At 40.4% G+C, this 15,484-nt stretch overlaps 1 protein-coding gene across 2 annotated transcripts; it reads left to right on the top strand.

Annotated features, from left to right (window-relative positions):
- Positions 1-3,785: 3,785 nt before the first annotated feature.
- LOC139938423 (uncharacterized) lies at positions 3,786-14,638 on the top strand. 2 transcript variants are annotated; one of them, XM_071933948.1, is made up of 6 exons: positions 3,786-4,138; positions 5,885-6,012; positions 7,013-7,166; positions 7,598-7,737; positions 8,799-9,033; positions 9,610-14,638. In XM_071933948.1, exons 1-6 carry the CDS (start codon positions 3,995-3,997, stop codon positions 11,344-11,346), a joined length of 2,538 nt encoding a protein of 845 aa, XP_071790049.1. In that variant the 5' UTR covers positions 3,786-3,994; the 3' UTR covers positions 11,347-14,638. The 2 variants fall into 2 exon arrangements, with proteins under 2 accessions (XP_071790049.1, XP_071790054.1); XM_071933953.1 differs by lacking the exon at positions 3,786-4,138 and having other exon boundaries at positions 5,932-6,012; positions 7,017-7,166.
- The last annotated feature ends 846 nt before the right edge of the window (positions 14,639-15,484 follow it).

Here is a 15,484-nt window from a genome sequence, read left to right as displayed (position 1 = left end):
CATTGCTTGTGACTGGTATCTAGCTGTTGTTTACTTAGCAAAACAATTCAGTGGAGTCTTGGCCAATAATCTGATTTTACTTAGCGCTGATTTTTTTGCTTAAGCAAAATTTTCTGCTTAAGCAGCTCTATGAAATTGGGCCCAGACTTGTGGACGGGTCGTTAGGTCGGCCCCGCGCGCTGGGATGGTGCTCTCGCGGGATCCCTGCTCTCTCGCGCGGGCTGGTGGCTCCCCGATTTCGACTCCTCATTAATGAGGGGTCGGGGTCGGGGGGCCATCGGTTCGCACGGGAGTGGTGGTCTCCCGGGAGCGCTGTCTCGGCGCGTGGGGCGGATTTGACGACTTGTCCACAAGTCTAACCTGTTAACAATGTCATTTCATTTGTGTCCCCTTACCGGAGATTTTATGTATTGCTCTAAAACATTTTTGATGTATTGTCCTGGTTTTTATGAATATCCTTTTTGGATTGTGTGTATTTTTGTGTATACCTCTGCTTATTTGCCTTTTATAGATATTCAGTGATTTTTATTATCTTCTGTGTTTTTTTATATGCCCTTTTTTGCCTTAATGTATTTTGGGGATTTAGGAGACATACGCCTTATGGCGACAGTTATTTAAAAAAAAAAAAACTTTTATGCTCTCCTGGACACCCCACTGTTGTTTTACTTTGTTTTCTAAAATAATGTTTAACGTATGTACATGTGCTTGTAAATGTGATTGCCCGAATAAATATTATTATTATTATACGGCCACCCACGATCGCTTCAAAATAATGAAACGGAATTTTTTTCGTCAACTTGAGATGAAACAACTCCTGTGCGAAACGATTTCACTGCACACTTGTACCATCTTGGACGAAGATTAGGCTACTTACAGTAATTTTTTAACATGGAATATAATTTTTCATGACTAGCCGCCTGTTATGCCCGCATTGTGACACTGTCTAGAAAATCCTGTTCTATCACCCCCATTCTGAAACAACTACACTGGCTCCCTATCTCTCAACAAATCATCTTCAAGCTGATGCTCATTGTCCACAAAGCTCTTAATGGCAAGGCTCTCCACTATATTTCTGAACTGCTTCAAGTTTACACTCCATCAAGGAATCTTCGATCAGGTTCTATGCTTCTCCTCATTGAACCCAAGTCTCGATACTCATGGGGTGACATAGCCCTATAGGACTCTTTCTCTGTACACAGGAACAGAGTCCTAATTAAAACTATTGAGGCCCGTTTCTGGGGCGGAACAATTTCACAGCTTCATAACTTTAATCTTATCTGCGACAAGCCACTAATTTCAACAGATTCACATTCCATGGCGGCATACATTTTTCTGCGGTGGGTTTTGGTTCTCATATTTTCCTCACAAATCCGTCATTTTCGTGAAATAATGCAGCTTCCAACATTAAAAAATTCCAGTTTCGATCGTTTTCTCACAGTGTTGTCTGTCGTGCGTACGCGTATACATTCGCGTGCAAGACGCATGATGCAAGCTTAGACGCATGCATGAATTCTTGGTCACCGTATCTTGACTGCACAGCGTTAACAACACAATTCAAAATTTGCGCGTCGTGCGTCTTGCGTACACACGGCAGACTGTGAGAGTACGAACAAAAACGGGAATTCCTTAACGTTGGGAGCTGCATTATTTCATGAAAATGACGGATTTGTGAAGAATATATGACGATCAAAACCCACCGCAGAAAAACATATGCTGCCATGGAATGTGAAACAAATATGCTGCCAAACAATGTACGCGATGACGCGAATGCGCCTCATCCACGCTTTCCAATCTAGTACGCGCTCTTCGGGAAAAAGTGTTCTGTTTAAAGGATTCGGGTACTTTTCCAAATGTCCACAGATTTACATTAAACTTACAGGGTTTGAAGATAATGATAGTGGAAAGCTTCTCTTCGAATATTACTAACTAAGGTTGTGTAGTTTTGGATAAATGAATAAAACAAGTCACAAAATCAATGAGACCAAAATGATTTTAGCATGTAAAATCCCCTTAACCAGTTATGATATTATACCAAAACCATAGCATAACTGGTTAAAACGTTTTTACATGCTAAAACTGAGACGAAAATTATTACTTTTACTCATTTCTCGAAAACTACAGCACCTCATAATAATAATAATATAATAATAAAACCATTCTTATATAGCGCATATCACCGTGAGGTCCCTATGCGCTGTAAAAGGAAATCAACAATTATGCACAAAGTAAACAGATATGTTTTCAACCGGGTTTTGAATTGTTCTGATGTCTCAGCCTGTTTAACAACCTCTGGAAGACTGTTCCATAACTGAACTGCTGCATATTGGAAAGAGCGGGAACCGTACGACTTGGTTTTGATAACTTGGGGGGGGGGGGGGTCAGAAGGGATTTATTTGAAGATCGCAGATTTCTGGTTGTTTTGTACTCCTGAACTAAGCTTTGAAGATAAACAGGGGCAATACCATGGATACATTGATACGTCAGAACCAAAACTTTAAAATCAATTCTAGCTCGTATTGGTAGCCAATGTAGATCCTTAAGAATGGGTGTGATGGATTCCCGAGTGCGAGTTCTGGTGACAAGTCTGTAAGTAAAATTTCAAGGGAAGCTTTCTACTATCATTATCTTCAAGCTGTGAAAGTTTAGTGTAAATCTGTGGACATTGTGTTTTTTGTTAGGAAAAAGTACATACATACTCTTTAAAGGGTGTATGTAACTTTTGTAGGACGAAAAACACACTGTCCAAAGATTTACACTAAACTCACACAGTTTGAAGATAATGATCAGGGGGAGGGCGGGGGGCGGAAGGGGTCGCGCCACGAACCCGCCACCTACGTTGAAAATAATCTCATTCTTCATTCACGACGAGCGCCGGTCGAAGCTCTCCATACAAACATACGCAAACGGTGCGCTGTGTAGTGCACGTACATTCCCTATATAAAATGAAAAGATTTCGAATACGTTCTACCCTTTGAACGCAGGCGCGCGGCCGTTGAGACTGCCTGGACGCGTCCATTTAATCAAAGGGTGCGTTTATCTCTAAATAGTGTTAATTCACCCAATTTTTACACTAGAAAACATCGTAAAATGATTTTTTTTTTTGCATTGCCAACTGCTTCAGTAACTTAATAATTTAATAAGCAACATATATTTAGCGTAAACGACATGTCTGCTTCAGAATTAACATTACCTGCGGCGAATGTTCCCGTCCGTCAACAGACGATCGTTTGCGTGGAAACCAAGTATAGGCAGAAACCATTTTCTCAAAAATACCTCTAAAAAAACGTCAAATATCCAGAGGATGTACGGAGGGATTTTGTTTAAACTTTCAGGAATGAAAGATCTATCCCTCATCTTAACATTCAGTAAAAAAAATCAGAGGATGAACGATAATTTTTTTCACATTATGTCGATGTTTATAGCCATTTTAGGGGTGACGTTTTGTAACAAAACTCCTGCCTGGACCCATTCATAAACGTTGGCCGCTGTAATAAGCAAACGGACAATTTCGGTAAAATGTTTAAGCATTTGATGTAAAACTAACCAGTTTAACAATTGAAAATGCTCTTACAATAAGTACTGTTATGTTTTCAGTGCTGTTAAAGAGAGCATTTCAGCGGTATTCATGTTATCTTTTCTTGTTTAATATTGTCATCACCTATTTTTAAAATGGAGTGTACCCAAAACGCGCTAGCAAATGATTGTGCAATACCCCTTCCTCCCCCCCCCACCCCCCCCCCCCCCCCCCTGGATGCGCCCACACGGCTTCAAAACCTTAGTGCGTGTATAACGGGGTGTTAGCGCTCTGGTCAATATAGCTCTATGGTTTAAGCGCGTTCTTTTTACGTTTTCAAATGGGCGTGTTCGCAATGATGGAGTGTTCAGTGTAAAAAGCGCAAGTATTTTCACCATTTTGCCATGAAACATTATCCCTTTTCAAGATAAAAAGAAGGATCAAATTTACCGAAAAATGTACAAGTGACCATAGACCACGATGGCAATTTTGCTAGTCAACATAACCGAGAAAGGGCGAAAGAGATTATGCGATGTGCTGTTGACTTTGCACTGGTTGTGCGCAATGTGCGGGATGTCAATCATCGTGGTGGGACTCTACATCAGAATCCGTATAGCGGCCAAGGTAAGTAAGTTCGTAGCCTGAAATTTTGCAGTATCCTCGTGTACCCTATATTCACGCACTGAAGACTTGAGATAGAATTTTAGTTTAATTAACAGAACCAAGAACAACTTTGAGCTTTATTTTTATTTGTCCGATGTCAAAGCCCACCTGAGAGGAGAATTTCAAGCCCGTAGAACGCCATATAATAAGCACAACGGAGGTCGTCGTATATACGCAAACGACCCCAATTTGTCGGCATACGTTTTGCGTTACATAAATTCACGCACTTGTTTTGAAACGTCAATACGGGGACCCTTTCTATGTTGCCTTTTCTTCTAAGCACTCGAGTCCATGCGGCAGGGAAACTAGAAGGCCAAAACTACCAGTTATAACTATTTACCCCATCAATTGTTGGGTTTCTACCAGGCTAATTAGCTGAACCCCCATCTTACACCCGGCCCCACCTGTGGTGAAGCCATCGATTTACAAAACTAAGTTATACAACACTAAAATGCTGTTTTTTCATAGTTAATTGTATTATAACAAATTATGAATAATAAATGAGCATATTTTTTATCAATAAGGCTTCTGATGTTTTTGGAGTGTTTTTTTAACCCACGTGCAAATTACAATAAAATCGTAATTTCTGGAAATTTGCCTATAAGGCGCATGTCCACTTCAATCTTTCACAGTTTTTTGTATCCCCTCTGTTGTCATGTAAAAATCATGTGATCTTGTAATTGAAGTAGTGAAGTATGGCAGACAACAAACGCAAAGAACTTTCAGGGTGTTTCAAGTGTTTTTATCAACCATTTTAGCTAGGCATATTTTGTGTTTGTTTACTAAAATTATAGATTATCTTAAATATCAACCAGAAAGGCTACGATTTGTCCCATCTTTGCAGGAGATTGAAGATTGTGTTGTATAATTTCATGAAATCAAAAAATTATGTCATTGCGTTTTGCAAACAAAAAGTTACGCGGCAGGAAAGATGCCTGCTGCGGGAATATTTGTAACGCGCAGATTTGGGGTATCGGATGACCTGAATTTAGGGAGTCATGTGGCGTATTGGTGTCTTGCCACGCCTTCTATTTCTTGGGGAACTAGGCCTGCGACTGCGAGAGTTTCTCTCACGCTGAATCCCAATGAATGGAAAAACTGCCGGAATTTTTTTTGCATTTATCGTAATTTTGAGAATATCTTTAAAAATATCTCTTAGTTCTGGTAGCATAAAGAAGCTAAGATACTAAACTTTCGTAAAATATCCAATAGGATGAAATCTTTCATCATTTAGGCTCGCTAATTTCATTATTATAAATGTTGCATTTTCCATCAAAATCGGGCTCATTTCCTGTGTAAAATCCTTTTTTGCACATTGACTCCCAACTTCAAGTCATTGTTATAATAAATAGCGCCACCACACGGCTTAGTTCCAAAAAGTGTAGCTTCAGGAAGTATTTGCCCTTCCAGTAATGTAACAATCATTCTAATTGGTTAAGGATAACACTCGCGTATCTTTCATGAAAAAAAAAAACTCCATTCAAATTTGAGCGTTATTTTGGACCGTGGCTCGGAGTTTTCCCGGCCCCACATCTAAAACCGAACATTTCTTCTCGGCCATCCATCGTGTTATTTGCGCTAGTTGTGCTGTTGGCTGTATAAACTTCTTTCAGTAAAAAAAATCCTTGAAGGACGAGACTTTTGAATGACAATATTTTGTCCTTTTTGAATGAAATATAATAAAGTACACCTTTTCACACACATCAGGCGAATCTCGTGGAGGGATACAACGGCAACACTCTGCCTCTTATGCTTATCTTTGTCGGTGCTTGCACCGCAGTCATTGACCTGGCTGGAGGAAAGCTATGTAATAGTGTTGGAGACGTTTCCAGAAGGTATGAAAAATAGAATGAACATCCTTGAAGCAAACATATATATTTTGTTGAGAACTTCCACACACTGCAACAAGAAATAGGGGATTTGAAATGCTTGGTGGCAGCAGACTTAACAGGTTCAGTGTTGATGTAGTGCTGAGCTTGCCGAAAATATTTTGACCCTTTTCGAAACCACGGCTTTGCCTTTGGGTTCGGCTCAGGCTATAGGCTGGCTCCGAGGTTGTTTTGACAATATGCGTGTTTTGCGTAGGCGCTCAGGTCTTCAGACGCGAGGATTGAGCATGAAGCCGAATCCAAAGCTGAAGCCGTGGTTTCGAAAGGGGCCTTTAATTCACCTGGTAAAGTCTGCTGCCATATAGCGTCACAAAAGTGCCCCATTACCTAGATGAGCCCCTTCTCAGTTTTGATTTACATTCCTGTTCATCTTAGCTTTTGCTTTGTTTTCTTTTCATGTTACTTTCTCTATCTGCCCTGGTCTAGGTTTCACAAAGCACTAAGATTCATCTAAAGATGAGTTGTTTACCATAGTGAATAATTTTGCTTAGCAATTACATTGATCATGCTGGCACCACTACGTCATGCCACAGGTTATTTATTTCATGGTTTTTCTCCAATGTGCAATGTCCGATGGGGAGTCAAAGTCATACTCATTGATATTCTTGACTGGACTACTCCATATCTGGAGGGGGAGGGGCAGGTTTCAGAGTTGTGTATTTCGGAAAACTCCCACAAGAAAAGGGACATAAACAACAAGCTGGCAACATGCAATCTCTCTCATACAAACATTGGTTTAACGTTGATCATTATGAATTTAACAAATCGTGAAATTGTGATTCAGTAGCTATCGACAATGAATGGCCCATAATAAAATATAGTCAAGGTGAAACCAGTGGTTTTCTTGGTAGGATTCAGACCCACAACTTTGTGAGTGAAAATCCTGCAGCCTATTCTTACCAGAAGTTCGGTGACATTTGTCTATCTTCTATACTCCTCTATGTAGACAGATTCTAAGACGTCTCCTTCTACCCTACCTCCTTCTCCTTGTCTGTTTGAATGTCTGCATCTTCATATCGGCTTGTACATGCTTCGCCAATCGACGTCAACTCCACCACTCCTTTACTGCAGGCCTAGGCAAAGCCATGGACAACTACAAGGTTTGAGAGCTTTGCGCAATTCATACAATCGATTTGAAGGCTCTATTTTGTTCATGTTTTATAGGGCACTGGACACCTTTTTGTAATTGTCAAAGACCAGTATTCTCACTTGGTTTATCCCAACAAACGTATTAAATAAAATAATCGAAGCTGCAAGTGAATAACGAGGGGAAAACACCATTGTTGCATAATATGAATGTGCTTGCTTTCAGATAAAACGTTCTTTGAGTGACAAGTTACCTCTTTCTAAAAAAAAAACGTTTAACTTCAGAGGGAGCCGTTTCTCACAATGTGTTATACTACCCAAAGCTCTCCATTACTCGTTACCGAGCAGGTTTTTTATGCTAACAAAGTATTTTGAGTAATCACCAATAGTATTCCCAGGTTTTTCCCAGGTATAACTTTACTGTTTGAAATTTTCCTTTGTGAAGGATAACAGCACAGCGAAGGCAGAGATCGACCGCTTACAGATTGAGTTCGAGTGTTGTGGAAACAGCGGCTACGAAGATTGGTTCGATTTACAATGGATTTCTAACGATTTCTTGGACCTGCAAAACAGCAACGTACAAAGGTTAATTGGCTTAACTTTGGGTTGGGTGCAGTCAATCTAATAAGAGGACGGGGTATGCGCGGTAATTGCGTGTATTTCTCATTTATAGATTGTTGTTATTTATGGCGATGAGAAAATTTTAGACGGTCCTTTTTCACAGTGTTGCGCTTGCACAGACCTGCGTGCGCAGTACTGAGCATGCGTGCGCACGCTCAGAGCCGCAAAAAGGACAGGTGTCTGCGCGCAGCAGTCTCAAATCGAGAGTTTTTTTGCGACTTTTGAGACGCTGCAGCGTCTCAAAAGTCTCCTAATAAGCAATTTCAAAATTTAATCAATGTCACCAAATCGAGACTGGGAGACAAAATAGTCTGGTCCCCAATTCGTATACATGAGAATGGGAATATTTAATCACTCACACCACTCCTCAGTGAACCTCACCCTCTTACTCAGGGCACCACCACTCCATGATCCCCCAACATGGAACCGGTCCCCCCCCCTCCGCGTGAATCGCCGCTCCCACTTATTCCAATGCCGATTCATGAAGGAGTGGTCAGTATTAGTACCACAAGCAATCACTCCTTCACAAAGTATTACCAGATGGAGGTAGGTTCACTGAGGGGGAGAGGTGGTTGAATGAGGCGGGACGCTCTCCCCGAGCTAGAGGGGTGGTTCCCTGAGGGGGTTAGGGGGGGGGGGGGGTCTGCTCCCTGGGGGACACGTTCCGGGGAGGAGGAAAGTTTACACTCAGAAGAAGCGGTTCCGGCTTGAGAGGAATGGGAAAGGGCGGTTCCCTGAGAGGGAGTGATAATAGGTAATAGGTTCTCTGTAGTATAGAGTAACATCAATGAAATGCGAGATGTTTTTGTTAAAAGAGGCTGCATTTGGGCACGTAAAGACGTTGGTGAACAAATTTTAGGGACACCGCCAACATAGGGCTAGATAGCTCAGTTGTCAGAGCGCCGGCACGTTATTCCGGAGGTTGCTGTTTGGAATCCCACTATAGTCAATTCTTTGTTCAACCCCCAAAATCGTGAACAAACTCGAAATCTTTTTTTTTTTCCCTTCTCCTTTTTCTCCTCTAGCAAAATAAGCGACGGGAAGTACCTGAATGACGACGTCCCGTACAGTTGCTGCGATTCTTATTCAGCCCGTCCCTGCATCCACCATCACGTTCAAGACAACGATCAACACTTCAAATACGACTACCGCACCGGACATACTCTCCACAAAAGAGGCTGCAAGACCGCCCTCATGGACTATTTCAATGTCAGGCTGAATCGAATTGGTTTGATGATCATGCTGATATTCCTGATTCAGGTAGGTCGTAGAACATGGCCGTCTGTGATGAGGCTTGGTTTCAAGATGGTCGATATTACAAACAAGAGGAAGATTTGGGGAAATTCAACATAAGGGAATTTTTAAACTCATAACTATCATCATTACACATTTTGCGTGTCGTGGTCGAACAGATAAGAGGACCGAACTCAAGCTCAAGCACAGTGTGGGTTCGAGTCCCAGTCATGACACTTGCATCCATGATTGCTTTGTTCGGTTGGGACAGTAAGACGTAGGTCCCGTGTACTGGTATAGTGCGCATGAAATAACCAATGCAAAACCTTGCATGGAAGAGTAGGTGTTTCTGGTTCACATCTAGCAAGCAGCCTTGGTTACAGGTTTCCTCAGGCTTGTGAGCTACAGTGATTAAGCTCACTTGGGATACATTATTGTATTCATTACCAGAAGTATTTAATACTAATTTGTTATTGGTCAATCCCCGCCATAATCCTCCCCAATCCTGTCCTCCTCATCCCCACATCCCCATTGTCAGTCCTACCCCATCACCATCATCATAATTTATGTGCCATAGGCTTACGTCTTGCTTATTTCTTCCAGACGATAATTTTCCTGTTACTTCGCTATCTCCAAACGTCCATCAGTAACGCCTTCACCATGGGTGATCCAGAGAAGACGGCCCCTGGGTGGATACTAGACAAACTTCCCTTCTCAGACACTGAAAGTTCCAAACCAACAAAGAGAAAGCCCAAGAAAAAAGACGATGTAGAGGATCAGGATACTGAGAGTGATGAAGAGAGTTTCGGTATTGAATACTCACCGCAGGGACAAGACTGGAATGAAGAGGAGAGACCCCTCGTTCAGAAGGAACCCCGAGGTGGGGGTGGAGCACCCCGAGGTGGGGGTAGGGGTGGAGGTGGAAGCCGGAGGGATAGAGACGAAGATGATGATGATGATGATGATGAACCGGTTTATGAAAATGTACCAGGAGGGCAAGGATTCGGAGGGCTAGAAGACTTCGATTTGGATGATATGATGGGTGGTTTTGAACTCCCAGAACTCCCAGAACTCCCAGAACTCCCAGAACTCCCAGAACTCCCAGAACTCCCACAATTTGGGCACAAGAACAAGTTGGAAAAGAGTTCAAAACCCGACAAGAATTCAAGATCAGACAAAGCCAAGTCAGATAAGAATTCGAGGTCGGACAAGAATTCGAAGTCAGGTACGAATTCGAAGTCTGATAAAAATTCAAAGTCAGATAAGAGTACGAAACCAGACAAGGGACCAGCTAAGCAATCTGGAGGGTCGACGCAGAGATCCGGAGGGTCGCCGCAGAAATCTCCCGCATCAACCAAGAAGTCTCCTGGATCAACCAAGAAGTCTAATGGATCAACAAATAAATCTCCTGGATCAACAAAGAAATCCCCTGGATCAACGAAGAAATCAACTGGAGCAAAGAAATCTCCAGGATCAACTAAGAAATCTCCAGGATCAACAAAGAAATCGACAGGAGCAAAGAAATCTCCAGGATCAGCAAAGAAATCTCCAGGATCAGCTAAGAAATCTCCAGGAGCAAAGAAATCTCCAGGATCAGCTAAGAAATCTCCAGGATCAGCTAAGAAATCGACAGTAGCAAAGAAATCTCCAGGATCAGCTAAGAAATCTCCAGGATCAGCTAAGAAATCTCCAGGATCAGCTAAGAAATCGACAGTAGCAAAGAAATCTCCAGGATCAGCTAAGAAATCTCCAGGATCAGCTAAGAAATCGACAGGAGCAAAGAAATCTCCAGGATCAGCTAAGAAATCTCCAGGATCAGCTAAAAAATCGACAGTAGCAAGGAAGAAATCCCCGGGTGGAAAGAAGAAATCTCCGCATGGAAAGAAGAAATCTCCGGGTGGAAAGACGAAATCCCCGGGTGGAAAGAAGAAATCTCCGGGTGGAAAGAAGAAATCCCCGGGTGGAAAGAAGAAATCTCCGGGTGGAAAGAAGAAAGTCCATGCTGGAAAGAAGAAACACCCGGGTGGAAAAAAGAAATGCCATGCTGGAAAGAAGAAACCGCCGGGTGGAAAAAAGAAATGCCATGTTGGAGGCAAGAAACCAAAGGGGCCGAAGATGAAGAGTAAGAACAATAACATTGAAGACGATGATTCCGTGTACTGGAGCGACTCATCATCAGATGACTCGGATTACTCCGGATCTGATTGCTCGCTGACTCCACTGCTCAGCCTTTCCAACAACCGGAACGAGGTGATGTATGATTCAAAGTTAACCTCGATACAACGGAGATCCAGAAGGTTCCGGATACCAGAAACGGCTTACTCTGAAATCGAGGGTTGAGTCGAAAAGAAAGGTTTTGTTTTAATAATTTGAATACGGTTTGTACAACAACATTTAAAAAACTATTCAACAGTAGTGCCAATTAACATTCTTAAATTAAAGTGTAATATCAAAACATAACTCAATTTTTTTAAAAGCACGTACTGAGGCAGGGCTATATTGACATTATTTTCAAAAAGGAGACACCCTCCCCCCCTAAAAAACACACCAAAAAAAACCTATCAAATATTTGGGCATAGGTTGGCTCACTGGTTTCTTTCCCTGCCTTTCACATCTGTGGACCCCGGTTTAAACCCAACCTCAGACATAGAGCCTGCATGAGGAGCGGTTTTTCAGTCAAAAAGAAAAACCTGATTGCCTGGCTAGGTTTTCCCCAATTTGAGATTTTCCCTCGCATTTAACACTGAACATTTCTTCTCGTTTCCTACTCACCATCCTTTGTGTTACTGCTGGCGCGTGCGCGTTTGGATGTGTAATTAAATAATACAGTTGAAGGGCATTCGAGAGCGAGAATATCATTAGGGGAAAAAAAGCCAAAATGCTTTAAAGGATTCGGGTACTTTTTCAAAATGTCCACAGATTTACATTAAACTTACAGGGTTTGAAGATAATGATGGTGGAAAGCTTCCCTTCAAATATTATTAACTAAGGTTGTTTAGTTTTTGAGAAACGAGTAAAACAAGTCACAAAATAATTTTGGTCTCATGAGACCAAAATTATTTTAGCATGTAAAATCCCCTTAAAGCCATTGGACCCTTTCGGTAAACAGTGTTGTCCAAGGCCCACACTCTGTGTACCACAACTTCTATATCAAATAACAAACCTGTGAAAATTTAGGCTCAATCGGTCATCGGAGTCGGGAGAAAACAACGGAATGTGTTTCAAAATAAATCCGTAATTCTCGTTAACGAGAATTTATATTTTTTGCTGTTTTCTCAAAAAGTAAAGCATTTCATGGAATAATATTTCAAGAGAAGTCTTTCACCATTGCCTTCTGTAAACCCTGTAAGTTATTTGTAAATCTGTGAACTTTTTTTTTTCTGAACCGAAAGGGTCCAATGGCTTTAACCAGTTATGATATTATACCAAAACCATAGCATAACTGGTTAGTACTTTTTTTTACACGCTAAAACTGAGACGAAAATTATTACTTTTACTCATTTCTCAAAAACTACAGCACCTCAGTAAGTAAAATTTTAAGGTACGCTTTCTACTATCATTAGGAAAAAGTACATATACCCTTTAACGCTGAGAGCAGCGTCTTCTCGAAATAGATATTTCCTAAAAGGGTTTGCAATTTCTTACTGATTTGTTAATACTTTCAAATATAAGTTTCAGGTCTTATCGACCTGTCCACGCAAATATAATGTTACATAATTTATTGTATTGTAAATATCGTAAATTAATTTCGTAAATGTATTTATCAATGTTAATTTTAAGACTCATGACAACTTCTTACTTTGGATTTATATAAGTAATATTAACACAACATAAGGACACCTATACTACAAATGAGTAGAATTTTAGAATGTGATTGCAACTTGAATACATTTATTTGATAGATGTTGTTTTAATTAATGTAAACCTGAACTCAATTAATCATTCAGCATTACACATTCTCAGCATGAAAAAAAACATAACAGTTAGCAGTTTCTGTAGACACCTTTCAAACGGGTTGCATGCATCCCATGAACGTCAGTCTAACCGTTTAGTTTGTCTGTAAAGCAGAGGTCTTGAAGATCGTGTATTCATGCTTTTCAGCCCAGCCCTCCGGGTGGCTTCTGAGAGATTAAACTGTTGCCTGGGATGGACAAGCGATGATTAATGGAAGAGCAAGTTCTTTAAACGCAATTGCCACCAGAGGGCATGTTTAACAATTATGTACATTTTGCTATTGCATGCTTCGTGATGCACCGTTAAATTCCAACGTATATAGTTGATTTTGAACAACGCAATAACATTCACTCTCTCATATTACAAGACCCCCTTAGCTGGTTGCGATTTGTCCGTCTTAAAGTTCAAATAATTGGATGCATCGTGCGTTGTCGCAGCGATGGTGAACTCTGGACTGCAACAGAAAAGCCAGACTTCACCGAGTGGTTATATTCAGTGACAATGCACGAACCAAATGCACTCAACATTTATTTAGTAAGGGGGCCTCACTCACACATAAATCCTTGTTTGTTGTAAAAGAAATTCACAATAAACACAAAGTAGACGCATCTCATCCATCAACAATCTGAAATGTCTTAAAAATTGTGAATAACGTGGACGGACACCAACCATTTCGGCCGTGACATGACCTTGCCTTATTTCGGCGGGGAGCGATTATATCTAACAGAATCAAGGATGACACGTGACTCATGCTCCACCAATCAAATGTCAGGTATCTGTTATGTGAGAGGTAGTTTCCACTATAGTACCGTAAACAATTAAGTTGGTAATCTCTCTCAAACTATTTGAGAAATTGTTGATTCGAGAAACAATTAACAGCAAAGTACGGAGCTCCTAAAAGGACAGGCAAAAACAAATATCAACAATTTATTTCGTTTCATCGAATAACATTTCGATGCCGCGTGAGGGAACAAAATAATACTTCACTGAAACGAAAAACTTTCCCTGTGTTTTGTTGACATGATAACAAAAATTCTTCCTTCAACTTAGCCTATTTGCTTCACAGAAGATAGGACTTATGCTGGTGATAACAAGGAAGACTTTGTGCTCAAACACAGTTTTAAAAAATAGGGCACGATCTTTACCTTCAAGTTGTCCTTTATAAATTTTAACTTAGCAATGCAAACCTAACCTATTTACTCATAATATGTAAATGACTGTGTATAAGCCGAAACTAATAATTGAATCAGGTATGTAACATAATGTACATTGTAAACTTTAAGGCACTTTACTATGTTTTTCTAACTTGATTCATCAATATTTTGTCAAAAATAAATAGCAATTGGATACACCGGTTTTTAACATCCAAATGCAACCAAGGGGATCGTTAAGTTAATATGGAATATTAATAAATCAATTATAATTTCCTTGCGTTAGATAAATGCGTGGTTCCATTTTTTTATTATATTGTTTTCCCTCTGGGAGCCAACATCATGCAAGTACAATTTTCGAGCAAATGTGACCCACTCTGTGAAAATTAGTCACATTTCGCCCAATGCATATTAAGTTATGGACAGTTTAATGTGGAAAATGTAAAAAAAAAAAAAGATAAACAAAAAATAGTTTTTTCTTTCTTTTTAAGATCTTTAGTTGCATGGTTAACCTTTAGAACACTTACTTTTAGGCAATAAAGCTATGAATACAACAATTTTGTGATCATACTTATGTCTAATTTGTATCCTTTTGCACACAATGGTAATTTAAAATATCATTTTACTTGTAATTCGTTTTCCACAAAAAATGGTGTAGTGGCTAATTTCAAACGGGAGTAACTCAGCAACGCGATACACCCAAAAGCTTAGACACATACCAAATTACTACTGCTGATGTGTTCTTTCCAGCCATGTATATAACTCAGTTCCTGAAATTGCCTACATCTGACTCATTTTCACAGAGCGGGTCACAATATACTACTGGAGTTTATCTCCCACTGGAAAATAACCCCCCCCCCATTAATTTGTGCTTTTGTTCCGGTTGCAATGGTATTCTGTATAGAAAACAGGAAATGGATAAGAAAACGGAGTATCTTTACCGAATTCTGTAGGGATATTATAAATTATATGAAGTTGTACATTCAACACATTCAAACAAAGGACATGTTCTGCCTACAATATTCCAATCAGAGACCAGACGTCATTGTGACCACAATGATATTATAACCGTATAATTTTACATTGCGGTAATATTTTGAAAGGTATAACTTCACAGGCCCTGGTGTACAACTTAATCCCAGCATCCATGCGATCTGTAGCTGCCGGGTCTTATTAATGCAAACCCACATTCTACGCATTGTATGACGCAATGTGACATGATATTGGGCATCATTACACACGATACTTTAAGGGGACACGTTGCTTTGGATTGGGCGGGTTCTGGGTTTATGAATATGAAAAGCGTTTGGAACCGTTTGTTATAAAACGCATATGGTTACAGAAAATTTTTTTAAAGGTACAATATAGAGATC

Source organism: Asterias amurensis, chromosome 1, assembly GCF_032118995.1.
Source record: "Asterias amurensis chromosome 1, ASM3211899v1".
Taxonomy (NCBI): Eukaryota; Metazoa; Echinodermata; class Asteroidea; order Forcipulatida; family Asteriidae; genus Asterias; species Asterias amurensis.
The sequence above is the reverse complement of the archived record's forward strand: the minus strand, read 5'-3'. Positions and strand labels throughout refer to the sequence as shown.